The sequence below is a fragment of the Rhineura floridana genome, chromosome 7 (genome assembly GCF_030035675.1).
Source record: "Rhineura floridana isolate rRhiFlo1 chromosome 7, rRhiFlo1.hap2, whole genome shotgun sequence".
Classification (NCBI taxonomy): domain Eukaryota; kingdom Metazoa; phylum Chordata; class Lepidosauria; order Squamata; family Rhineuridae; genus Rhineura; species Rhineura floridana.
Genome location: NC_084486.1, coordinates 67,772,030 through 67,799,831, shown reverse-complemented (window position 1 = coordinate 67,799,831; position 27,802 = coordinate 67,772,030). Strand labels below are relative to the sequence as shown.

General features: G+C 40.2%; 1 protein-coding gene across 6 annotated transcripts in view; it reads left to right on the top strand.

Annotated features, from left to right (window-relative positions):
• GRK5 (G protein-coupled receptor kinase 5) overlaps nucleotides 1-27,802 on the top strand; it is a 259,047-nt gene that overhangs the window by 191,955 nt on the left and 39,290 nt on the right. For 4 of the 6 annotated variants that reach the window (XM_061635844.1, XM_061635842.1, XM_061635840.1 and 1 more), the window contains 2 exons: nucleotides 14,052-14,152; nucleotides 18,753-18,845. In XM_061635844.1, coding sequence (XP_061491828.1) covers nucleotides 14,052-14,152; nucleotides 18,753-18,845 — 194 coding nt within the window. Of the gene's footprint in view, nucleotides 1-14,051; nucleotides 14,153-18,748; nucleotides 18,846-27,802 lie in introns of those variants that run through there. The other 2 variants (XM_061635843.1, XM_061635845.1) reach the window with 2 other exon arrangements.

The following is a 27,802-nucleotide window of genomic DNA, read 5'->3' as shown; positions in this document are numbered from 1 at the left end:
ATTGGTTCCATAAATTTACTGGCAGCCAATATCGATTACCAAGAATTAGATTAATATATTATTTGTATCCAGCCACCATTAACAGGCATGTGGCAGTATGCTGCATAAATGGGAATTTCCAGACTAGTTTTATAGATAACTACATACAGTGGCAGTCTATGGAGACACCTGGAGCATAATATGGGGAAAGATTCCATATCAACTTTTTTAAGCCTGGAGATGGCTTTATATATTTACAGTAAATATGAGAAATGTTGTGAATATTGACGTTGGCCTAGAAGTCTTAAGGTTTTTAGGTGTAGAGGTGGCATTTACCAATTAAATCCCAAGGCCAACAAGTTCTTTTGAAAAATCACTTTCTTCCATATATTTGTGACCAAACCTTGAGATTTTCTTCAGGGGGCCTGCTCTAGATGCTCCCACCAAATGAAGTAAGGAGATGCTACCAGGGAGAGGGCTTTTTTGGTGGTGCACCCTGGCTGTAGAGCCTCAGAGAGATGCATCTGGCATCTTTTATGGTTATTTCAAAGCCTGGTGAAAACTCTTTTATTAACCCAGGCCTTTTAAAAAATCAGAGATCCCAACAGATAGCAGTGGATTAAAAGTTACATATTTTTAGTTATGCTATGAAACTGGTTTGCTGACAAGTTTTTGCTACAATTGTTTTACTACGGTTATTGTATTTTGCTTTTTAATGGATTTTATAACATTAACAATAACATGTATAAGCTCTCATGAGCTTATCAGTTGCTTAGAGAACATTGAGTAGTCTATATAAATGCAGTTAATAAAGAAATATTAATTCTTATACTGGTGTCATAAAAAGACATGATGCCAAATAAAACAAGCCTTGTAACACAATGAAGGCAGATGCCATACTTGACTGGTAAACAATATAAAAATGGATGAAAGGTAGTCATTAGCCAAAGGTCTTGAGATTTACTGGGCAACATTTTCTGACGTTTTCCACCAAGCTCCTGCAATGGTAAGGAATGCTTGTAAATTTCAGTGCTACCAGGGTTTCTGACATTTGCTGCGTTGCTTGGCTTTACATATCACAAGACTTCTATTTATTTATTTATTTATTGTACTCATATACTGCCCCATAGCCGAAGCTCTCCGGGCGGTTTACAGAAACTAAAAACATTAAAACAAATTTAAAATTTAAAAATACATCTTTTAAAAACAATTTAAAACACAGTTTAAAAATTTAAAACAATTTAAAACACATGCTAAAATGCGTGGGAGAAGAGGAAAGTCTTGACCTGGCACTGAAAAGATAACAGTGTTGGCGCCAGGTGCACCTTGTCAGGCAGATCATTCCATAATTTGGGGGCCACCACTGAGAAGGCCCTCTCCCTTGTTGCCAGACTCCCAGCTTCCCTCGGAGTAGGCACCCGGAGGAGGGCCTTTGATCCTGAATGTAGTGTACGGGTGGGTTCATATCGGCAGAGGCATTCCATCAGTTATTGTGGTCCCAAGCCATGTAAGGCTTTATAGGTCAAAACCAGCACCTTGAATCGAGTTCGGAAACATACAGGCAGCCAATGCAAGCAGGCCAGAATCGGTTTGATATGTTCGGACTGTCTGGTCCCTGTTACCAAACTGGCAGCTGCATTTCGCACAAGCTGCAGTTTCCGAACCATCTTCAAAGGCAGCCCCACGTAGAGTGCATTGCAGAAATCTAATTTAGAGGTTACCAGAGCATGGATAACTGAAGCCAGGTTATCCCTGTCCAGATAGGGACGTAGTTGGGCCACCAACTGAAGTTGGTAGAAGGCATTCCATGCCACCGAGCCTACCTGAGCCTCAAGTGACAGAGATGGTTCTAGGAGAACCCCCAAGCTACGAACCTGCTCCTTCAGGGGGAGTGCAACTCCATCCAGAACGTGTTGGACATCCACCATCTGGTCAGAAGAACCACCCACTAGCAGCATCTCACTCTTGTCTGGATTGAGCCTCAGTTTATTAGCCCTCATCCAGTCCATTGTTGAAGCCAGGGTATGGCTGGATAGAAGCTGCTTTCCATGTGTGTCCTGGAACATGCATTGGGAACTAATGAAAACTGGAGGAAATGGGTATTGTGGGCATGTTTTATGGAATTTTAGTTGACGTGTGTAACTGCATTACACAGAGAGAAACTCAACCTGAGGCAGAGCTGAAATCAACAGCTAGCATACAGTGTGTGGATAATAAGATGAACCTTAGTCTGATCCAAAACCAACTGGAATTAGTGGAATCTTTTCCCCTTTATTTAATCAGGCTTTAGTTCAGGCCTATCCAAGCTATGTCCCTGCAATAGCAAAAACATGTTTTGGTACCTGGCAAATCTCTCTTTAATGACATATAAATAATGTGTGATACTCCAGGTGACAGCTGCAAGATATACTGGAAACAAGAACAAGGTCAGAGGCATTTAAATCTCCTGTTTGGGGTCTGGAACACAATGTTTAGGCATTATAACTTAACTATAACGCAGGCATTAGAACCAGTCCAGACAGAACAAATGTGTTCATTCTACTTTTGTTTTCATTTTCCTTAACAGGAATAAACGCAATAATAAAGCAGGGTATCCTCCCCCCCGCAAACTATGTGTTTCCACCTCAACTTAGCTGGCTGGTTTTGAAGCAAACCTTCATCATTGGTTCTGCTGGTTTGCATTATTAAGCTGCCAATTCCATATTGCTGCTAATTCCTAAGTAGAAATGCCTAATCTACAGCAATGTCACTAACAGTACGACAAATTTATTTGACTGGATGTGGCAGACCTATCTAAAACCCTGAATTTGGATAAACAGGATTATCATATGGTCTGTGGTGTGGTGGCGCTGAAGCATAGGAGGGTACCAAAGCTAGCAGACCCTTGTGCTCCAGTGCTGCAACCCACCCATGACCTCTGTAGGCAGAGCAGAGGTAGAAGCAGTTTTCAAAGAGTTACTGCTTAAGCTTTTGCCTGGCAAATGAACCATTTTAAATTAGCAGTGGCGGGGGCAGGGGTAGTTTTTCACTAGGATCCCTTTATGCTTCATTTTCAAACATGCTGAACTTTATTTGTTTAATAGAAATGACATTTAAAACTACACACCATCTGTTAACTTAACCTGATTTGCTACATGTTTAAAACCTGGCAACTTCATGACCTCACTAACGGCTGTAGATTTTGTAGAAGGCCAGGGTTGCTACTGCTGGTGGTGGTCAGGTTTTCCTGATCACATTTCAATTTATTTGAATCTGAAGGGCCATGGATTGCTTCTGAAGAGTATTGCTTTGTGGCAGGGATGAAGGCAACCTGTGAGTTAAATACATTTTCTGCCCGGAAAGCAAACGCTTTGAAATGTAGAAGATGGATATTCAAACCTTTTCTTTCAGACTGGAATCACACTTTTAGAGATGCAAGTCCCATCCAAAACAGTAGCCCCGTATTAAGTTCTTCCCCCACCCAATGGCAGGCTGTATTACATTATCCCCCTCCCTTTCATAACTTGTAGAAAAAAATTGCTATAGCTTACTGTTACAATGTTATGCATTTCCCCATCCATACTGGCAGAGCCAATGAGGAGAAGGCAGGTAGTGGAGCATAGAACAGAGCTACAGTAGGGCCCCACTCATACGGCAGGTTAGGTTCCAGACCCCCACCGAAAGGCAAAAACCGCTGAAAAGCGGATCAGCTGTAGCGCGGGAGTTTGGAACCTAACCCGCTGATCGCGCCAGAGGAGGAGAAGATCAACTGTAGTGCGCTACAGCTGATCTTCCCCTCCTCCGGCACGATCAGCTCGAGCTCAGGAGTCTGATCATGCCAGAAGGGGAGATCAGCTGTAGCGTACTACAGCTGATCTTCTCCTCCTCCGCTGCGGTCAGCTGGAGTGCGGGAGTCTGATCGCCCCCAAGGAGAAGATCAGCTGTAGCCCGCTACAGCTGATCTTCCCCTCCTCCGGCACGATCAGCTCAAGTGGATCGTGCCAGAAGAGGAGGAGATCAGCTGTAGTGCTCTACAGCTGATCTTCCCCTCTGGCGAGATCAGCTGGAGCACAGGGAGCTCTAGCCCCCCCTCCAGCTGATTGCCCTGCTAGCGCCATATTAGCAGAACGCCAAAAAGCGGGGCGCCGAGAAGCTGGGCCCTACTGTATTATCTATGTGATGTGATTATGGTCTGACTTACCTAGTCCCTTAGAACCCACTGACAAATATTTGCCTCACTCTTCTTCTAACATACTTTAAACTAGAGGTGCTGTGGATTCTTGAGTTTGTGGATATGGTTGAGCTCCATGTGGAATTTCTGCCACATGCTTGTTGGAAACCTTGTCTCCTTCTCCCAAGCTTTACTCCTTCTTGGTGAGAAGGGCTAGTGAAAGTGGTGTTTAGATAGAGGGACACAGCACAGCTGTATTTATTGCTTATTCTATTTATATCCCACTTTAGTTCCATGGCACTCAAGATAGTTTATAGGGTTCTCAGGCTGTCTCCTATCCAAGTACTGGCCAGACTCAGACCTGCTCAACTTCAGCAAGGTGGCTGTATCCTGTGCCTTTAGCTCATGTCTTGGGACTAGGCTGGCTCTAAATTAGTTATAATAATAGCTGTAGAAACAGATGACGTTAAAAGTGAAACACAGGTAATTTCATCCAGATTGTGTTGTGGCCAACTCCAGTTCAGAGATCACCATTGTGGGGGGTGGGGTCTATTTGTTTTCCATTATTTTTAGTAAAAAAAAAGGACATTAAAGTAGGACTTATGTAGCTGCTACAAAACAAGAGTTTACACATCAAAGATAAGTGCTTCTTGTGACTCTAAAAATGAGTAATGTTGGCAGTAAATTAAAGGTTTTAATTTTTCCCCTGATGAACTGTACTGTTTTAGCTGATAAATCACATCTGTGAGTCACTTACAAACCTCAAGATTATAGAATCTTGGTACCAGAGACAGACTGTGAAGTATTTTCTCCTCCTAGACCTGAAGATAGCATTGCTTGTCTTTTATGAGACTTTCTTCTAGCTCCAGTTCCTTCCATAAATTGCCAGCCCGGGGGATTTGTGTTATGCTGTCTTCCTCTGCAAGAGTATTCAAGTGGTTAGGATTAGAACTCTATATGGCCAATTCATTTGCTCTACAAATGCAGAACCATCTTCACCCTTTAGTAGACTCCAGTTAGGACTAATGGAAGAAAAAGAAGAAAGTGTGATTGTTCCAGTAGGCCATCACAATCCAGCAGCTTGTTTGCTCTTTTATGTCACATGGGCTCTATAGAAGATACGATGTGACAAGCGCTGTAGTCAGCTTGCCTGCAAAATATGTCAATTAAATGGTCTCCTCCTACGGATTCATAAGCATCCATATGGCAGAAGGAATAATTCGTCTGTGGTACAGGGGGACCCCCATATTGTCTAGTTGTCCAGAATTCCCATGTATCTGTGTGACGTGGCCATGTCCTGCTGAATATCATTTCACATGCACTCTTCTAATTGTTCCAAAACATGGTAGGATTTTGAACTATGATTTGCTGAGGAGCCTCATTGGTGTTTGACTGAAGGTGTCTTGTGTTTCTCTTTCTGCCTAACCTCATTTGGCAAAACCCAGGGCTATGTTTAAGGCCTGAGGCTCATATGATTGGATCAGAACAGACGTGTAGGCAGCTTAAATTGAGTTGAATTTTGTAATGATGCCATTTGTTGCTTTTATTTGGGACTCTGTGATTGGGAGTCATTTCTTTTTTGATGCAGTATGTTTGTTAATAGAAAATTGGGATAAATGTGGGGAATTAGAACACCTCATGTCCCCCATCTTTCAGCAGTTTCAGAAGAGCTTTTTTTAAAACAATCTAGCTTCTGAATTGTACACACATGGTAGCTGTAGGTTCCAAAACACTGGGATGTAACATAGGCCACTTGGCTAAATAAGTATATTTGATCCTGCAGAGCTCTGTTAAGGTTGGCCAGCAGTGAAAAGACGAACATGTGGAAACCATTTCTCAGAAGCATGTGATAGTGTAAATACTTGGAACAGGAGCTGGAATATACTCCTCTATTGTTTGGCCAGTGTTATAACTAGGGATAGAGGAAGACTTTATTTGGTCTGCTTTTTGCAGCGGATTGACTCAGTCTGACGCTCCTGGACTTGCTTGTGGATTGGAACACAACTCTTTCTCTTATTATGCACTTTTCTGCATTTTGTGATGCAGTTTCAGTGCATAAAAAGTGTACACACAATGTGTATTTTATGTTTTAAAAAATATATACATGGGGGGTGCTTTGACATCATCCCTACAAGATGGCAGCTTAGCCCATATCTCCCTTGAACCCCTATGACACATGATTTAATTAATCAGCATCATACCAGGAGTAGCACCCTAATTTTAGAATCACCCATCTGGTCATGACTCAGGGATTCCAATTTGCCCATCAATGAGATCTCCTCATGTATTTTGAGATGTGAGAACATATACTGATAGGTGAGATTGAAACTGATGAGGCTGCTTCTAGCATGGCAACAAACCATCCTAAAAGTGGCAAAGTGGGCATTGAATTAATGACAGATATCTGTCAAAATTTCACTCAGCTGGAATTAAAAACTTAATACCGATCATATTGAATATTTTACCAAAATTTAATGTCCTATTCCAAACACCGCCAATAATAATTAAAAATTGATGTCTTGGCAAAAAGTTATTTTTAATTGTATACATTTTTAGGGGAAAACCATGATTATAAAAAGTGATAGTATTTAAATTCACAAAGAAAGAAGGCCTGGGTATTCCTAATTTGTTAACATACCATGATACCGTACAAATTTAAAATATATTTCTGGTACTACAAAGGGATAAGGAAAGAGACAGTCTGAGTAGCAATGGAAATGTCTGCTGAAACTATAGAATATATTCACTAATAGGCAAAAAACCTTGCGGTTTAAGAATGTACCTATAGCCCACAGCTATTTCTATCAAACTTTAAAAAGCAGGGAAATTGGGCAGCTATAGTGAATGCACCAGGGGAGCAGAAGACCTGAACTCCTCTCTGAGATATTGTACTGCCCTACAAATTGGTCAAAATGCAAACACCATTTGGGTTGGTCTTTCACAGTCCAATCCACTTCCTGTGTAGCTTGGAAGAATTTGGTAACATGTGCCTCTGAAAATGTGTATTTTACATAGAAGTGTGTGTTTTATGTAAAAGGTATGTATAAAATGCATATAATTTGAATGTGAACATTTTGTGCATTCTTTAAAAATTTTTGACATGAAACAGAATGGAGTGGACTGATGATTGAGTGCTAGCAAAATGAGATGGGGTGGAATTTTTAAAAAACTTTTTAGTTTTCAGTTTTCAGTTTTCAAATACAATAACAATAAGGACCTGAAGAGTTAATAGAATATACAATCCAGTAAGTCAGGTGTGCATAATCCTTTGTTTCGTATTTCTTCATATAAAGGTGTACAAAAATAAATAAATAAATAAAACAGACCGGAACGACCAGTATTGGTACCATTTTCACACCACCAACCATGAGATCCTCAGCAAGGCAGGAGCTGAAGCATCTTCAGTGGACCATGTAATAAAGCCGTGGCACTGTGCTACAAAATCATCCTCCCCCTTCAAATATTGTACTGCCTGTATTTATTTTATCAGAAAACTGAGATGGGGTGGAATTTGGCTGCTCATTCCATCCCTAGTTGTAACATGTCCATTTGATAGAGCCCTTATGGAATGCTGGAGCTATAAATGAAATTCAAAACCACCAGCAAAATATCATTGGTAGGTGGTGGTGGTGATAACAACAACAACAACTTAAGGTAATTTCTGTGACTTCTCCAATTTTTCTAGCTTGTCTCTCTGTCTATCTCCAGATATAATATATACAAACACTTATCTGTCTGTCTGTCTATCCAGCTATAAAACAGCTCCTTATATTAGTCAAGGTGGCATACCAGGTTCTGCCCCTCCCCATTTTATCATCACAACAACCCTGTCAGGTAGGCTAGGCTGAGAGACTGTCAATGGCCCACGATAAAGAACCCTAAGAAGAGAGAACAAGGGCCTTGCAGTTATCGCTTGGACAGCAGATGGAACAGACACACCAGATTATTGTATTGTTTAAATGATAGTAATTTCTAAATCTGAATTTAAGCAAAATTTATGCAAATCTCTGCTCTCTTTTTATTTGTGATGTGCAAGTGGCCGCCCAAGGAAGGCTCTGCACAAGTGCGGGGAGCTGCACCTCCTTTCGCAGTCACTTTGTCTTTTTCTTCTGAATTTGGAGTTCAGGCGAGGAATGATACCTTTTATCTGGCCACACAATAAACCTCCTGAATGTGGAATAACCTTCTTCTCCCATTCCTTTACTCATGCTAGCATTTTCTTTATGCAGTAGCAGCTCAGTGGCAAATTCTGTGGCTCTAGCTTGCCACTGAAGTTGCTGGCTCTGGTCAGAGAATAAGTAGTGCCAGATCTGGGCCTCAGTTCCTCTGCCAGTTTCTGTGGCCAGAAGAAGCTACCAGTGCTGCTTAGTAGCCCCAGATCTTGAGAACCAGGCCAAAGAGAGACCAATTAGGGCACTTGGGTGAGGGGACGCTAAAGCTTTCTATTCTTCCCTCAGCCTGCCTGTCTGTTGCTTTTTATGGGCACTGTGCTAGTTTTTTTAAATAATTCATAAGGCATTCCTTATGGTCAACGCAACACAAACCCACTGCTTCTACTATGAGCCTTACATCCATGGCAGAGCAGAAGAGATCTAGAATTTTGTTATTACATTTATATCCCCCCTGTCCTCCAAGGAGCTCAAGGTGGTATACAAACATGGTTCTCCCCCTCCCAATTTTATCCTCACAACAACCCTGTAGGGTAGGATAGGCTGAAAGACAGTGACTGCCCCAAGGTCACCCAGTGAGCTTCATGGTTGAGCAGGGATCTGAACACTGGTCTCCCAGGTTCCAGGCAGACAGTCTAACCGATACGCCACACTGGTTCTCCACAAGAGATTTATAAACAGGCCTCTTGGAACATTTTTTGCTCACCATCTCCACTCCTGAGGTGTGCCCCTCTAGGTCCTGTGCACATGACGTTTTGATGGTGTTAGTCTTTTCTGGATCAGGTGCATCTTTTATTTTCTCTGGATTTTTTTTAATAGTTCTTTAATGTATGTGTTTTTATCTTTTATGCTATTGAGAGTCTTGCTGTATTGATTTTATTCATAGCTACTGAGGTCTTTGATGGGGAGGACTGTATTATGTTTTATGGTTATTTAATTTGCAATTTGATATTTTATTGTTATTGGAAGCAATAACAACTTGGTTGTTGGACAGCAAATACAGTGATTCTTTTCACGTTTGTACCATAGTCTCAATGGAGAATAAAGATCAATGAGGGAGATTTACAACACAATCCTATGCATGTCTACTCCCAATGAGTACAGTTCCATCGAGATCAGTGGGACTTACTCGTTTTTTTGTTTTAGGGTGCAATCCAAGCTTAAAACAAGCCCCCTCCCAAAACCAGTGTCATCACAGTAGGCACTGTGCAATGCATCATTCAGATGCTTGGTGAATGTTAAAATTTAGCCCTAGATTGGTCAAACAGTGGTGCCCTAAGCCAGCATTCACACAGACTTTGAGCTTTTGACAATTAAGCTGGGTTTACCTTAGATCAGGGGTGGGCATAAGGTAGATCAGGATCTGCTGGTAGATCTCTGGGTTATTTGCAGTAGATCAGCACAGGTTTCTGACTCCCAACTGTTTAACAGTAGCATTGACAAAATAACTTTTCTCAGCTAATTTAGGCTGCTGAAATGAAGAGAGCTACCAAGCAGTGATCTTTTGCTGCAGTGACAATGAGCAGAACACTAGGAGCAGAGCACTAGATGCTGATTGGTTGATTGATTGATTGATTGATTGATATCCCACCCTTCCTCCCAGTAGGAGACTAGGGCGGCAAACAAAAGCACTAAAAACACTTTAAAACATCATAAAAACAGACTTCAAAATATATTGAAACAAAACATCTTTAAAAACATCTTTAAAAAGCTTTAAAAACATCTTTTTAAAAAAGAAAAGTTTTAAAAACATGTTAAAAAGCAATTCTAACACAGAAGCAGACTGGGATAAGGTCTCTACTTAAAAGGTTTGTCGAAAGAGGAAGCTCTTCAGTAGACGCCGAAAAGGTAACAGAGATGGCCCCTGTCTAATATTTAAGGGAATTCCAAAGGGTAGGTGCCACTACACCAAAGGTCCACTTCCTATGTTGTGCGAAACAGACCTCTTGATAAGATGGTATCTGCAGGAGGACCTCACCTGCAGAGCGCAGTGATCGACTGGGTATATAAGTGATAAGATGATCTTTCCGGTATCCTGGTCCCAAGCTGTATAGGGCTTTGTACATCAAAACCTTGAACTTAGCCCGGTAGCTATTAGGTTGCCAGTGCAATTCTTTCAGCAGCGGGGTAAAATGTTGGTGATACCCTGCTCCAGTGAGCAGTCTCACTGCGGCATTTTGCACCAGCTGAATCTTCCAGACCATCCTCAAGGTTAGCCCCACACAAAGTGCATTACAGTAATCCAGCCTGGAGGTTACTAGTGCATGGACAACAGTGGTCAGGCTATCCCAGTCCAGAAATGGCCACAATTGTCTTACCAGCCAATGCTGGTAAAAGGCACTCCTAACCACTGAGGTCACCTCTAGCAACAAAGATGGATCCAGGAGCACCCCCAGACTACGGACGTGCTCTTTCAGAGGGAGTACAAAGGGGCTGCAGCTGTCTTACCATCCAAAGCAGGTTACTGACCAATTATCCAAACTCGGGAACCACCAACCCACAGCGTCTCTGTCTTGCTAGGATTCAGACTCAGTTTATTGGCCCTCATCCAGCCCACCACCGAGATCAGGCACTGGTCCAGGGCTTGCACAGCCTCTCCCGATTCAGATGTTACACAGAAATAGAGCTGGGTATTGTCAGCATATTGCTGACACCTCACCCCAAATGTCCTGAAAGGCTTCATATAGAGGTTAAACAGCATTGGGGACAAGATGGTACCCTGCGGCACCCCACAGCACAACTGCCAGGGAGTCGAAAGACAATCACCCAGTGCTATTTTCTGAAAACAGATAGAATCAGAACCACTGTAAAACAGTGCCTTCAATGCCTATGTCACCAAGTCGGCCCAGAAGGATACCGTGGTCAACGGTATCAAAAGCCGCAGAGAGATCAAGTAATAATATCAGGGTTGCACCCCCCTATCCTTCTCATAAATATCCTTCTCACCCATCAGGGTGACCAAGGCCAATTCAGTCCCATAACCAGGCCTGAACGCAGACTGGAATGGGTCAGGATAATCCACTTCATCCAGGAGTACTTGCAATTGCTGCTCCACGACCCTCTCAATCACCTTCCCTAAGAAGGTATTTGCGACTGGTCAGTAGTTGTCACAAACCAATGGGTCCAGGGTGGGCTGATTGGATCACTGCCTCTTTCAGGGCAGCTGGAACCACTCCCTCCCGTGTTGACCACACCCTGGATCCACTCAATCAAACCCCCATGGCAAGCTTTAATAAGCCAAGAAGGGCAAGGGTCGAGAGGACACGTTGCTGGCCACATCGTCGCAAGCACCTTGTCCACGTCATCAGGCGGCATCAGCTGAAACCATTCCCAAAAAGTTGCAGCAGATGTTGTACTGGATACCTCATTGGATACTACAGTAGATATGGATGGAGCATCAAGATTGCTATGGAGGCGAGCAACTTTACCCTCAAAGTGCCTTGCAAAGAAGGTTTTGCAAAACAAAAATAAAAAGTACTGTCTTTAGTTATTTTAATTAATTAGATCCAAATTACATGTCAAACAGCTTTGGAAAAGAAAAAAGTGCCACTGCTCGCAGTTTAAGAACTCCCTGGCATTGGGTCTCAAGCAAAAGTGAAAAGAGTGAGTAATGTTGATATATTTAATGTGCATGGAACTCTCTTTGGGACTATAAAATAATCTACAAGGTTAGTTATGCTGATTGCACCCCTTGGAACGGCTGTTCTGGCCTAAGACTGATACTTCTGAATGGTTTCAAGGTCTGCACAATTACACAGCTTCTTTTCATAGATATGCAATAGTTGTATATGTGGAGAGTGTCATCATATAGTTTAATCTTGAGGTGCAGTGCTTTTCTTTTTTGTAAAAAAATGAAATGCTGGGATTCATATCCTGATAAAAGTGCTGTGGGTGTGTCAGTACAAAATGGTTGCCATGGGCAGCAGAAAGAAAGAAAGAAAAAGTGATAGTACTCTGTGCCGATGACTACTGGCACAAAAAGCCTTGACTAGGTGGCACTGAACTTAGTTGGGGGAGGGGAAATCTGGAGTTTTTCTGTTGCTGTTCTTTTTTTGTTCAAGAGAGGCAGTAACATTCTAGTGTAGCTTTACTGACTAGGCTGTCTTCTAACTCTTCCATGGCACTGTGTAAGTGGGCTTTCTACAAGAGAGGGGAGATTAGTAAAAAGTTTAGTAAAATGGCTTGCAGCATTCCATAATGGGATCAAGTCCATCCATATGTTTCTTTTTATGAATTAGGTAATAAATGCTAGCATTGTAAAGAGACTTGACTTAGATAAGCGTATTCTAAATACCGATTGGCTCAAAAAGAGGACAAGTGAGAGATTAGATCACAAGCAGTTTTGAAAAATGAAGCTTAGACTGCACCTCTTTTGAACTTGCAGTGGGCTGGTGCAATGTGAATGATGCATGGAAGTGCTCATTTTTCTGTTTTATCCTGCATTCTGTGTGTTCTTTAAAAAGCTGAAACAAAAATCTTGTATGATAGAAAGACGTTTTTCTGTTAATTATTTTATTGATATAAAAGAACATCAACACATAAAAACAAGTTCTTTGATCAGTTAGAAAATGCTTCACTCTTTACAATGCATACCTCAAAGGAGAAAGGTAAAAAGGAGAACTTGCTAATAAGTCTAGGTAGGGAGAAAAGTTCTAGCTAAAATAGTATATCTTGATCATCTCAGTAAATGTATCTGTGAGCTGATGGGTTTTTTGAAGTTGTTTCAGGAAAATTTCTAGGAATGATTTTGGAATCTGATTCTCATTCTTTCTGGAGTTGAAAGACACTAGATGAGCAGATGTTTGCCTCAAATGTGCAGTGACTTGAAAACTAATAAATATTTTCACATTTTTATAATGCTCTGTTCAAAATATGACATTGCATGTAATTGTTTTTGTTTTTTAACATAGTGGCAGTATAAATAAAAATAAAGGTGAACTCTTTTGGCAAATTATAATACTAATCAAAAGTTGATTATAGAGTGGCTGACATGCTGTATTGTTTCACGTGCAACTTCCCTGCATGGTAGGAAGTTCCACAATATCATTCCCATCACTCCCTCTAGCAGCAAACTCAGATGGTCATGGCCGACAGAATTGTCACCAAAATGGAGCCACTTGAGGAACAAGAAGGGGAGGTATCAGCATGCCTGGGGAAACATCAAACTTTCAGAAGTACAAAACAAACAAAAGCCTAAAGGAGACCCACACACCTCTACCAAAAAAGAACTCCAAGCCAATGAGAAGAATTAAGCATGCTCAGTAACTATGGAATGTTAACTCTCAGGTGGAAAGAAAAAATGAAAACTGCAGGGAGCAGGAATGGAGTGACTTGTGGAGGAGGACATGGCTGGGAAATGAGAATAACATTTTGTTGTAGGTCCCACTTGTAACAATACTAATTCATTTGCATCTAATTAACGTATCAACAACACAATAGCTTTAGGGAGATTTTATGTGGGGTTCAAGTATATCTGCATATTTGAAAAAGGGAAATCAGCAGGACTGGCTGTATCATGGATTACTGTAATGGTTTGTCATTTCCATTGCAAATAAGTCCCACATTCTTCCATGCAATGAAATGTTTGGAGGCCATAAGGAGAGTTTCCATTTTAAAGCTTGCAGTCATCATCAGTGATATGAAAATAAATTCTGATGATGTTTTCTTTTTCTAAAGATGAACTTGGTTGTCAATGAACTGTTTTCCCCCATCACAAAGCTAACATGTTGCTTGTTCTCTTTACTTTTTCATAGTCTCCAGTTTATGTAGCAGAAGTCAATCGAGATCTTGTCCAGCAGACAGAAGAAAAACTTGAAAACAGCCCCTGTAAAGAGCTGTTCTCACCATGTGTGAAGTAAGTATAGTTTGACATTCAGTGGTTGAGAATTTTAAATTTCTTTCAGCTCTTTGTTTGCTGCTCAAAATGAACCCTTATGACCTTAAGGGCTTTTAGAGGTTTGGGGGGGGTTGTTGTTGTTGAAGTGCACAGTGTTTCATGCAGTTGTTTCTCATTGATTTTATGTTTGTCATGTAATGTTTGTCATGTATATTGTACATCTGTTACTTTTTTCCTTTACATTTTTTTAAGTGCCATAAGCACTAGTGGTTAGCGCCTTGTGACATTACTGTGACACCAGCACCCCAGCAACACACACTTGCCATTTTAAAACTTTTTTCATAGTCAGTTACTTTGGAAATGGAAATGGACTGCCTTCAAGTCGATCCCGACTTATGGCGACCCTATGAATAGGGTTTTGATGGTAAACAGTATTCAGAGGTGGTTTACCATTGCCTTCCTCTGAGGCTGAGAGGCAGTGACTGGCCCAAGGTCACCAAGTGAGCTTCATGGCTGTGCGGGGATTTGAACCCTGGTCTCCCAGGTCATAGTCCAGCATCTTAACCACTAGTTTGCAGGTGGGGCTAAATGTTTGGCTGAATGCTGCCGGCTGTTCCAGTCATGTTGGCTTTTAAAAATGTATAGAAAGAAATGCTAGAGAGCATCAAGGCAATCCCCTCCCCTGAACTATTGCCCTTGTCAGTTCCGTCCCGTTATCTCAGTGGTAGAGCATCTGCTTTGCATGCAGAAGATCCCAGGTTCAATCCCCAGCATCTCCAGGTAGGGCTGGGACAGATTCCCATTTGAAACCCTGGGGAGTTGCTGGCACTGTAGGCAATACTGAGCTAAATGGACCACTTGGTGTAAGGCAGCTTCCTTTGTTCTTATGTTCATTCATCTTTTTATTTTATTGTATTGTACTCGCCTCTCCTAAGGGCACAAGTGATCATTAAACAACAGTTGTGTCTGTTGCTTGCTACAGAAAATAATGATCCTTTCCAATGACTGTGGAAATGCTAGCTGTTTAACTGCTAGCCTTGGTTGGTCTAGAACTCATAGCAAAGTGTGTGGGGGAGATATCTGCAAGGGCCCCTAGTGAAACACCTGACCCTTGGCTGCATCTTCACTGTGCATCCCTGTGCCAAAATAAATCTGCCTGCTCTTCACTTGTGATGGTGAACATGCTTTTTCCTGTATATGTACAGGGAAAAAGGCATGCATGAAACCAAGCTTAGGCTTATGGATAGTCAATGTCAACATGTTCTAGCCAAAAAGTCAAAACAAAAAACTGCAAATTCATGTTTTTCCAAGGAAAAATACATCCGTATCAAACAGAATTGCCTCCATTTAAAAATAATGGGGAGAGGGAATTAACTGGATGTTAGCCCATGTGAACAAAAGACTGCAAATTCTGCAGTTCCCTGTTTATTCGGAATGGGAACCATGGCACTGAAGTACATATGTGTTGTGTCATCCTTTTGTCTGTAAAAAGGCTTGTCGATTTTGGAAAGTCACAGCAATTTTGCTATTGTACTGAAAAGCTCTACATAAAAAGATTTGCATTTACCAACCCAGGCTGCTGTTTGTTTGTCAGGACAGCAAGACTTTAAAATAACAAAAATATCAAACAGAGGGATCATTAAAAGCCATCCACATGTAATCTCTGATGACTGGGCACCTTTTGTTGCTTCTGGCTGGTTTCAGTGGGTATTTGCAAAATAGATCAGTAGTTCTGCTCATGTGTTTGAATGACTTTGTTCTGCTTTTAGTTTGCTCTTTGTGATGGAAGAGAGCCAGTGTGGTGTAGTGGTTAAGGTGCTGGACTACGACTTGGGAGACCAGGGTTTGAATCTCCACACAGCCATGAAGCTCACTGGGTGACCTTGGGCCAGTCACTGCCTCTCAGCCTCAGAAGGAGGCAATGGTAAACCCCCTCTGAATACCGCTTACCATGACTTCCGGGAAGGATTGCTTCGCTTGTGCCTGCCTCTGAGACGAGCTCTCGTCTCAGAGGAAGCTTTTTCAGTTTTAAAACCAGTCAAAAGGGTTTTTTTGACTGGTAAAAACTTTCTCCCAGGCAAGGGAGAAACGAAGAGATCATCCACAAGCTTGGTTGTGTTTGTTGGGGGACTTGAATTCATTAGGATTGCCTATGAACAAAGGACCAGCCAGCAACGTCGGACGGAGCCAAGGAATTTCAAGCAAGCTCAAACTGATTAAGCGAGATGTTTTTCTTTTCTTCAAAGAAAAACAGATTTTAACAGGCAAGCATTCTTCTTTCTATCCTTATCATTTGGCTTAAATTGTTGCAGTAAAAGAGATTTGTTAAAAGAATCAGCAGTAAAGAGTCCCTGGGTGAGTTATAACTTTTCTCTTTTATACACGGAATTAAGGCAGAAGGAAATCGAAATAGCTTATCTTTGTTTTTATTGCAAAAAGCTGGCCTGGAATTGAGAATTATAAAGATACAAACGGATGAGAGATATCTAATCTGAGGAGAAAATTTTTGATTTATATGAACTTTTGAGTATTATATGTCTGGGACTATTTTTTCTGGTCTACTTCATTTTGACGAATCTGCTTGTTCTTTATGCCACTAACTATTTGGATGCTGTGAACTAAATTTGTTTTGCATTCTTGGACACATAAGAGATAAGGCAGTTTGTGCTGTCTACATTATGATGTCATCAGGTTTGGAATATTAACTCCTTTGTTGCTGGAAAAAGAAATAAATTGCTCTTTGCTTGGGAATAGTGCTATATTGGAAATTGAAGGGTTTTTTTTCTTCTTGGTTTTAAAAATGACCCTGGAAGTAAATATGTTTCAGAAAATAATGGATGAGATTGAGATAACGAAACAAGAACTTAGACATGGCAAACAAGAGATGAAAATTGAATTTGGCAAAATGAAGCAGGAGCTGAAAGAAATAGGGGATTTTATGAGAGAGGAGGTTGATGAGATCAAATATATAACTAGACAAGCAATAGAAGAAGAAAGAAAAATTAAAGGGAAGATGCAAGTCCTGGAGATTGGAACAGATATATCAAATGTGGAACTGGAAAAAGATTTGGAGTTTATGGACCTTAGAGATAAAGATTACTGTTTGGAATTCAGCATTGTCCCTGAAGAAATTGATGAAGATATCAGAGATAAAGCTATCAATGTTTCGAAAAAATTTCTGGACTGGAATGATGTGATGGAGCTTGAAATAGAGAAAATTTATAGAATTAATTACAGATATGTGACAATGGAAAAACTCTCAAGAGATGTGCTAGTGCATTCCATAAAAAAGAGGAACAGAGATATGACTTTACAACAATATTTCAGTAACACATTCAGAATTGATGGCAAGGAAATATTTGTGAGGAAGGAAATTCCCATCAGACTCTTATTATATGACTATGACTATGACAGCAAGATTATTATGGATGCAAGGATGGAAGATGGAAGATGGAATTAACACTGATAATGGAAGAATGGCTATTGAAATTACTGGACCTAGCAGACTTGATGAGATGGATTAATCGACATGTTTATTTGGAGAAAAATCGATGGATATATTTCTCAAGGACTGGAAACCTCTCTTTGACTTTTTGCAGAAAGAATAAAGTGATGTTAATGAGATTTGATGATTAATTAAGATAACTACTGGAGGAAAGTGATTTTGTAATATATTAAGAGACAGGTTTGTTATATATTATAGACCTATAACTGATCTGCGACAAATCGGAAGTCAACATTTTATTTTATTGTATTAGTTATTAATTTGTTTTTGTTTTGTTTTGTTTTGTTTTTTGAAACTTTGAATAAAAAAATTAATGAAAAAAAAATGAATACCGCTTACCATGAAAACCCTATTCATACGGTCGCCATAAGTCGGAATCGACTTGAAGGCAGTCCATTTCCATTTTATGATGGAAGAAAATGAGGATTGTTCACAGCATTAACGAGCTGGTTTAGTCCCCTGGGCTTTGTTTGTATTCTGTATGTTGGGATGCTGGTTTCCAACTGGTTTAACGTGTACCAGATACATGGAAAGCTTGCAGTTATAACAGGCAGAGTTGGTCTTGATGTTAAAAGCTGTTCTTTGTTCCTCTGCTGTAGTAGAATTTATTGGTAATACTTGCCTTGTGTCAAAGTGAGAATTGTAAACTCAAATACATATATGAAAGGCAATATTTGGTCCTTTAAAAATGAATTGTTTATAATTACCAATTGATAACAGCTTTATGTAATGTCTGATCAGTTGTTCAGAAGTGCATGAAGAAACAGTTCTAGTTTTTTATCTATCAATCAGTTGCAAGTCCTTTAATAAAGGTTTTACTGATGGTAGAAATTATAAACACTGGTTAATAGAACATATTCTGGTTTATTAGCAAATGTCAGAAAATCCAGGCCTCTTAGAACTGCTAACCTCCTAAAATATTAACTATTACTGGTACCATCAACATCTACAGAGTTTGACATAAACCATAACATAATATATATTTTTAAAGTATTTACACATGAAGTAGTGGAAATTAAACTAATCATCCTAGCTTCAAAAGAACTAGAATACTTCTTCATAACAAAATACAGGATTGTAAAATGTTTGTCTTGCCTTTTTCATCTGAGATAGATCTGTTCATGACTACCTAAGTGAAGAACCTTTTCAAGAATATTTAGACAGCATGTACTTTGATAGATTTCTCCAGTGGAAATGGCTGGAAAGGTAAGTAGTGCATGTGGACTCTGTCTGTGTTTTTTATGATGGGACAGGGGAAGAGATAGGGGATATTTATTTATTTATTACATTTATATCTCGCCCTTCCTCCGAAAAGGAAGAATGCCTGGGGGAACCTAAAAGTTTCAGAATTACTTTCACCATTTGCAAATGAGCCAAAGTTCTCTGTTATTGACTACCTATAAATGATGGGGAAATCTAGTCCTGACTTTTACCTCTATCCTTACATGTGAAGACTGCATGGTATAAAAGTATATAAAATTATGCATGGCATGGAGAAAGTGGACAGGGAAAAGTTTTGCATAACAATAGACCATATGGACATCCAATGAAGATGAATGTTGGAAGATTCAGGACAGACAAAAGAAAATACTTCTTCATACAGTGCACAGTTATACTATGGAATTCACTCCCACAAGAAGCAGCGATGGCCACCAACTTGGATGGCTTTAAAAGATATTTTAGACAAATTCATGGAGGATAAGGCTATCAATGGCTACTACCCATGATGGTCTACCTCCACAGTTGGAGGCAGTATGTTTCTGAGTACCAGTTGCTAGAAACCACAGGAGGGGAGAGTGATCTTGTGTTTAGGTCCTGCTTGCGGGCTTCCCATAGTCATGTGGTTGGCCATTGCAAGAACAGGATGTTGGACTAGGTGGGCCTAGTTGGCCTGATCCAATAGGTTCTTCTTATGTTCACTTGCTGCTTCATATCTTTCATTCTAATCTGTCTTTTCAAATTGAAATATTTTGGAATTGGCAAAATTCCATGTGAATTCAAGGAACATCTACAGATTTCACCAGAGCTGTTGAAGAGTCATGCACTTCAGAGATATGCAGACTTTGTGTCAGGCCTGGAACCTGTTTTCAGTGCCAGAAGCATGTGAAGTGGAACAAGGAAGTAGACAACATATTTAAGCATGTGCTTTATTAATAGTGCGATCCAAAAATACAGGAAGAAGATACAAAGATAACTAGTGTTGTTACATTCCACAATGCTAATGCAGAACATTCTCAGTTACATCTTTTTTATCCAAGAAACACCTAGGTACAAAAAGTTTAGCATTTGTATGTGGACATCTTTATGGGTGGTGCCAAAAGAAAGAGTGAAGGCCCCTGCAGATAGTAACTCTTCCCCAGTCTCCTTCATTGCTAGGTCCCTGTGGTTACTTGAAGAAAAGGCAGTTTTCACATACATATCAAAACTGTCCCTTAAAGTGGAAATTATAGCAAGGCTGCAATCCTTAGTATGCATACATGGTAGGGCTGCCAGGTCAGAAGCATCCCAAACCCTGAGATTTCAGGGGCAGGCCCTAGCGAAGTCATGGGGGCATGCCCTAGTGATGTCATTAAGCATGATATATTAAGCATGGACCACAGTTGGTTTGAGCATACCACTCAAAAAAAATCTCTGACTGCAAATTAAGATAGACATCTAAGCTAAATGAGAGTGTTTCTAGGTCCAGCTGAAGTGATGGGATTATTCCGTCTCACTTGCTTAGAGAGCTTGGGTAAGGAACATTTAATGTAGCCTACTTGCTTCTGAAAGAAGGGTTTAAGTACCCTCAGACCAAGCCAGTCACCAGAAAGCCATTGTAGGAGGAAGGGAGCCTAATGTTGTGGAGATGTTAGATGGGAGCACTCAGGAGTAAAGGCTGCAATTCTAAACAAACTTACTAGGACTAAGCACCATAAAACTCAACAGGACTTACTTCGGCACAGATATTGTTAGGATTGTGCTGCTGGTAAAGCTTGACTAGGGATCCTCTGCAACAATAGCCATATCCAAGCAGGGTTGGCAACCCCCTGCCTGGAATGCCCTGTCTGCCTTTTAACATAGCTGCTCCCAACTTCTTTACAGACTTGACACTTCACTGCAGAGAGAGGTTTGAGAAATGAGTAAGAGTTAAGAAGATTCTCTAGTCTTTCCTGCCTATTCTGTGGGTTGCCATAAAGACGCTTTGATAGCCAACCCAATTCCAATATTAGACAGAGAGAAAACACACATGGCTTGGTCTACCTTTACAGGCAGTAAATTGGGAACAACAGCAATTGAAGCCACACTTCCCAGTATGTGAATTCTCTTTGACCACTATTGGGGAAGAAACAAACTGTCTTGACACCAATAAGGTATATCATCAGAGGGTTTAAGGTGGTTGAGCTGACCACATGGAACCACTGTTGTTGCTTCTATGGATGTAAGGAAATAAGGTCACAGGTAAATGAAGTGCAAATAGAAAAGAAAAACCAAAGACAGTGATGATTTCCTAAATACAATACCATACCAACCATAACAAGATTCCTATGAGTAAGACAGAAAACTCAGCATCCCACAACCACTCAGGGTTCCTAATCAAAACTAAAAATATCCTGGCAGCCAGTCCACCAAGGTCACAGAAATCCCTATGCAGCACAACCAGGGGCTGCAGTTAGTGCAGAATCCTGCAGCGTGATTGCTGACATGAGTGAGACCCTATCAGCACATAATACCTCTGTTCTGAAATCTGCACTGGTTCTCGAATTGCTACCATGCCAAATTCAATCAAGTTCAAGATGTGCTTTCCATGTTACGGGTGCCACATAGTACTTGTTCTACCGTGGAAGACAGAAACAAAATTCAAAGGGACCTTGATAGGCTAGGGCATTGGGCTGAAAACAACAGAATGAAATTCAACAGGGATAAATGCAAAGTTCTACACTTAGGAAAAAGAAACTAAATGCACAGTTAAAATATCGGGGATACTTGGCTCAGTAATACGGCATGTGAGAAGGATCTTGGAATTGTTGTTGATCACAAGCTGATACATTAAAACAAAACTACTTTAAAAACATTTTTTTTTAAAAAAAGCTTTAAAAAATCTTAAATAAAAAGGATTAAAAAACATTATTTAGGGGGGGAAAGGTTTTAAAAAATATATTAAAAAGCAAATCCAACACAGACGCAGACTGGGATCTTGACTTTTTTTGCCAATAATTTCATTGTTTTAATTTCTTCTATAAACTTTTTGGAGGCTTTTTACAATAAAGTGGTATATAAATCTTGTAAATAAAATACATAAATAAATTTCGGAGTCACTATGGCCCTTGTGTCTCTTTCCTCTTTTATACCAAGTCAGGCCATTTGGTACCATCTAGCTCAGTACTGATGACATGGACTAGCATTGCCTGTCTAGGATTCCAGGCAATAGTCTCTTCCAGAGACTGAATTTTGGACTTTGCATGCAAAGCATGTGCCCTACCACTGACTACAGCCCTGTTTAAAAACAATATCTTTTAAAATGGTTCCTTTCAATTCACTAATGAATGCATAGCATATTAGGGCATATCCACACCATTCATTTAAAGCACATTCAACATACATTTGAAGCACATGAATCCCACTACAGAATCGTGGGAACTGTTGTTTGTTAAGGGTGGTGGGAACCAGAGCTTGGAAGCAACTAGTTACAAGTAACGAATTACTTGTAATTTATTACTTTTTTGAGTAACGAGTGAGTAACTTCATTACATTTTGCTGGTAATAGAACGAGTAGTAACTTCATTACTTTTGAGGAGTAATTGTAATGTTTCCAGCATTACTTTTGCGCATTACTTGAGGGGGGGCAGGGGAAGTCTTCTGCTCCTCTGATTTGTGAATAAAAATCATGTGCTTCAAATTGGGCTTCTGTGCAGCGTTGTTCTTCCTTCATGCTCTGTGGGTGCTTAGGAGGCAACGAGGAAGGAGGTGGAGAGTGAGACGGGGTGGAGAAAACAATTGTTTAAAAATTGACAGGAGTGGAAGGAGAAAAGAGCTGGAGGCAATATATATATATACAAAAATATGTGTGATGGGGTATCATCATTGCTGGGGGTGGGGTGAGGGGATGTGAGATTCTGTTATGCCATTCTGTTAATCTTATGGGGGGGGGAAAATCTACTACCCTCTGTGTGTGTGTGTGCTTATTTTTAATGTTGTTTTAGGCTACTTAGATGTGCAGCAGCAAAGGCCAGCACCTTGTAGGCATTTAAAAAAATAAAAATAAAAAAGTAACTAAAATGCAATTGTAGCAATTACTTTGAGTAAAAGTAAAGTAATCAGTTACTTTCAGAGCAGTTGTAATTGTAACTGTAATTACTACTTTTTGGGGGGCCATGTAACTGTAACTATAATCTATTACTTTTTAAAAGTAATCTTCCAAGTTCTGGTGGGAACTATAACTACACTTCCCAGGATTCTTTGGGGGAAGTCATGTGCTTTAAATGCAAGTTGGATGTGCTTTAAATGTATTATGTGAATCTGCATTACTTCATAAACTTTACCCACATATTGTCATTGTTGTTATGTGCCTTCAAGTTGATTACGTCTTATGGCAACCCTAGGAATCAGCGACCTCCAATAGCATCTGTTATAAACCACCCAGTTCACATCTTGTAAGTTCAGGTCTGTGGCTTCCTTTATGGAATCAATCCATCTCTTGTTTGGTCTTCCTCTTTTTCTACTCCCTTCTCTTTTTTCCAGCATTATTGTCTTTTCTAGTGAATCATGTCTTCTCATTATGTGTCTGATAACCTCAGTTTCATCGTTTTAGCTTCTACTGATTGTTCTGGTTTAATTTGTTCTAACTTGTTCTTTGTCTTTCTTGTGGTCCATGGTATCTGCAAAGCTCTCCTCCAACACATGTCAAATGTTGTTTTTTCTCTTATCTGTTTTTTTCCACTGTCCAACTTTCACATCCATACATAGAAATCAGGAATACCATGGTCTGAACAATCCTGACTTTATTGTTCGGTGATACATCTTTGCATTTGAGGACCTTTTCTAGTTCTCTCACACCTGCCCTCCCCAGTCATAGCCTTCTTCTGATTTCTTGACTATTGTCTCCATTTTGGTTAATGACTGTGCCAAGGTATTGATAATCCTTGACAAGTTCAATGTCCTCATTGTGAACTTGAAAGTTACATAAATCTTCTGTTGTCATTACTTTAGTCTTCTTGACGTTCAGCTGTAGTCCTGCTTTTGTACTTTCCTCTTTAACTTTCAACAGCATTCATTTCAAATCATTACTATCTTCTGCATATCTTAAATTATTGATATTTCTCTCTCCAATTTTCACACCTCCTTCATCTTTGTCCAATCCCGCTTTCTGTATAATATGTTCTGCGTATAGATTAAACAAATAGGGTGATAGAATACACCCCTGTCTCACACCCTTTCCGATGGGGAACCAATTGGTTTCTCCATATTCTGTCCTTACAGTAGCCTCTTGTCCAGAGCATAGGTTACGCATCAGGACAATCAGATGCTGTGGCATCCCCATTTCTTTTAAAGAATTCCATAGTTTTTCAAGATCTACACGATCAAAGTCTTTGCTGTAATCTATAAGGCATAGGGTGGTTTTCTTCTGAAATTCCTTGGTCCGTTCCATCATCCAGCGTATGTTTGCGATAAGATCTGTGGTACCTCTTCCTTTTCTAAATCCAGCTTGGACATCTGGCATTCCTCACTTCATACAGTAGGGCCCCGCTTACCAGCGCTCCACTTTCCGGTGTTTCGCTAATGCGGCTGCTTTCCTCCCCTCTTTAAAAGCTGCTTTTGTGGCATTTTTGTGCAATGTGCCCCATTAAAGTCAATGGGGTTCCGCCTTACAGCGATTTCAGCTTTACGGCAGGGGTCCGGAACGGAACCTGCCATATAAGCGGGGCCCTACTGTATATGGTAAGAGCCTTTGTTGTAGAATCTCGATCATTACTAAGGCAATAGTTCGATAATTACGCATTCCCTGGGATCCCCTTTCTTTGGATTGGGATATATATTGAACACTTCCAGTCTGTGGGCCATTGTTTAGTTTTCCATATTTCTTGACAAATTTTTGTTAGCACTTGGACAGATTCAATCTCAGTAACTTGTAGCTACTCTATTGTTATGCCATCTGTTCCTGGTGATTTGTTTCTTCCAAGTATTTTAAGAGCAGCTTTCACCTCACATTCTAAAATTTCTGGTTTTTCATCATATGGTTCCTCTGCGAATGAATCTGTCATCCTTGCATCTCTTTTATATAGTTCTTCAATGTGTTGCTTCCATCTTCCTTTTATTTCATCTTGGTCAGTCATGATCTGTACCGCAGTCTGGTCCTGGTCTTCTTTTCGCAGAAAGTATGGAACTTCTCCATCTTCTGCTACCAATTATATAATCAATTTGATTCCTATATTGACCATTTGGTGATGTCCACGTGTACAATCGTCTTTTTGGTTGCTCAAAAAATGTGTTTGCAAGAAACAAAGTATGGCTTCACAGAATTCAGTAAGTCTTTCTCCTGCTTCCTTTCTATCACCTAAGCTCCATTCCCCCCAAATTTCTAGTTCTTCTCTGTTCCCTACTTTTGCATTCCAGTACCCCATAATTATCAGAACATCTGATCAATTCCGTCCTGTACTACTTCGTAAAATCTCTCCAATTCCTCTTCTTCTGTGTTTCCTGTTGGAGTGTAGATTGGGATGGTGGTTATGTTAATAGGGTTCCCATTTAGTCTCATTGATATCACTCATTCATCCCTTGCGTTACAGCTCCTAATTGCTTTTGCAACATCACTTCTCACTATCTATTAAAGCAACCCCGTTTCGTCTTAATTTCTCATTTCCTGCATAATATATTTTGTAATTGCTTGATTGACAATGTACCATTCCCGTCCATTTTAATTCACTCACGCCAAGTATTGTAATGTTGATGCATTCCATTTCTTGCTTGACAATTTCTAACTTTCTCTGCTCATGCTTCTCACATTCCATGTTCCTATTGTGTACGTTGTATAACCCCGGACTCTCCTTTCGCACCTGTGCACATCAGCCTCTGGGCTTCCTTTCAGCTTTGACCCATCTGCATCATTAGTCACAGCGCTACTCGTACTTATCCGTTGTTCTTCCCCAGTAGCTCGCTGAGTGCCTTCTGACCTGGGGTTCTTCCGGCACTATCTCGTCTTGCATTTCAGATAGTCTGTTCATAGGATTTTCATGGTAAGAGGTATTCAGAAGTGGTTTACCACTGCCTTCCTCTGAGTTTGGATGCATCTTAGCCTGGTGTCTTAGCTTTGACCATTGCATGTTGGGAGACCCTGCTAGGAGTCTAGCCTCTTGGTCTAGACTCCTGATGGCATTGCTCTCAGCTTCTTCAACACTCTCAAACCCCCTCACCATGTGAATGTGTGCATCTGAGAGGAGGATTGCCTGCATATAAATCATTTAAATTAAATTTTAAAATGGAAATCAGCTACAAAGTTATGCACCATCTCTCAGCCTAATCTGCCCTTCAGTGTGAAAACAACAGAGGGGAACTATGACCACCCCAAGGAAGAAGGGCACGCTTAAAATGTAGAGGAAATAATAATTTGTAAATAATAATTTACAACCATAGTGTGAAATCAGATATATATCAAGACATAATCTGAAGAAATATTCATATAAGCATGAATTTCAAAGACGTTTATTATTTACACAATCTTTAAAGACATTTATAGTGCAAATCTACGCATGTTTATTAAGAAGCAAGCCCCAATGTATTCAATGTGGCCATTGATCCTTATCCAATTCAGTGATAAGGAACTTTACTCACCGAATCAAAAATTCAGAATCATGCCACCTTAAGCTGTTTTACAACTGTTTTATATTTGTTTAATGGTTACTGGATTTTAAATGGCTTTACTTCTTTACTTCTTGTTGTGAGCTGCCCTGGTTTCCACCTCACAGGAAATATTCCCAATACTTATACACTGGAGATGTAAAAATACATACAATAGTTTATTGTCAAAACCAGCTGACTGTTGCAGAACTTTTTTTTAAGTATTAGTTTCCTTTAAAAAAAATCAGTATTGGTTTCCTACCAAATAAATACAGTTACCTAAGTAAGCCCTGCCTAATTGTTTTAAAAATAGGATTGGAGGGGGAGAGAAAGGTTTACAACACAAACACAATTCTTTGCTATGTTCACTCAAAAGTCCCATTAATTTATAGCACAAACCTAACCATGTCTACTCAAAGGTAAGTCCTATTGGATTTAATGGGGTTTACTCCAGATATGTGGTATTAGCATTGCAACTTTACTCCCAGAAAGGTGAGTATAGGATTAAAGCTTCATATTGGGAAGGTTTTCAAAACACTGCCCTCTTCAACAGCTCAGGAAAATTTCTACTTGTTTGACTCCTGCACACAAGAGAGAAAAAGACTGACAGCTATATATTTACTCAATTTATGAGATTTTCAGATAAGCAAGAAGAAAAAACAGTTTTCTTGCCTTGCAATGGGGTGTAGGGTACTGCCTTGTCAATCACAATCCTGACCTCACTTATTGGCTACAAACCTGAAAGAGTGGGGTTAGAGCAGCCAGCTACCAACTCATTTTACATAAGCTGTGGGGGTGGCTGATGTTTTGGTGTATATCTCTTGAACTAGACCACCTAGAAACTTAATTTTTTTAAAAAATGGAAGCTGAGAGTCTGGAGATTAAAGTGAATCACTGTGAGACTTGGAGAGGACCTAAAACATCCGGAGTCTCCAGGCAAAAACCGAAGATCTGGCAACCCTAGTACTGTACACGGAATTTGTTTCCATCTGATTTATTGGGATATCTTACTTAAGGGAAAATATGTATGGGGTATGAGTATAAATATGATGTATACTGTTACTACTTCATGGAAAGTTAACTTGTGGGATATAGCACCCCTGGCCCCTGGAATGTAGGTTGCCCCTGCTGTGTCCCCTTTCCCCTTATTTCTCTCATATACCACCACTAAACATCTTCCAAAATGTTTTTTCTTTTCCAAAAATTTAAATCTACAAATGAACAGTGAAGTCCTAGACCAGACTACTCAGCGTAAACCCAACTGAGTTCAATGGACTTAGTCCTAGGTAAGTGTGTATACTGGGATTGTATCCAAACTCTCCCAGCTCACACATACACAAATGCAGTAAATT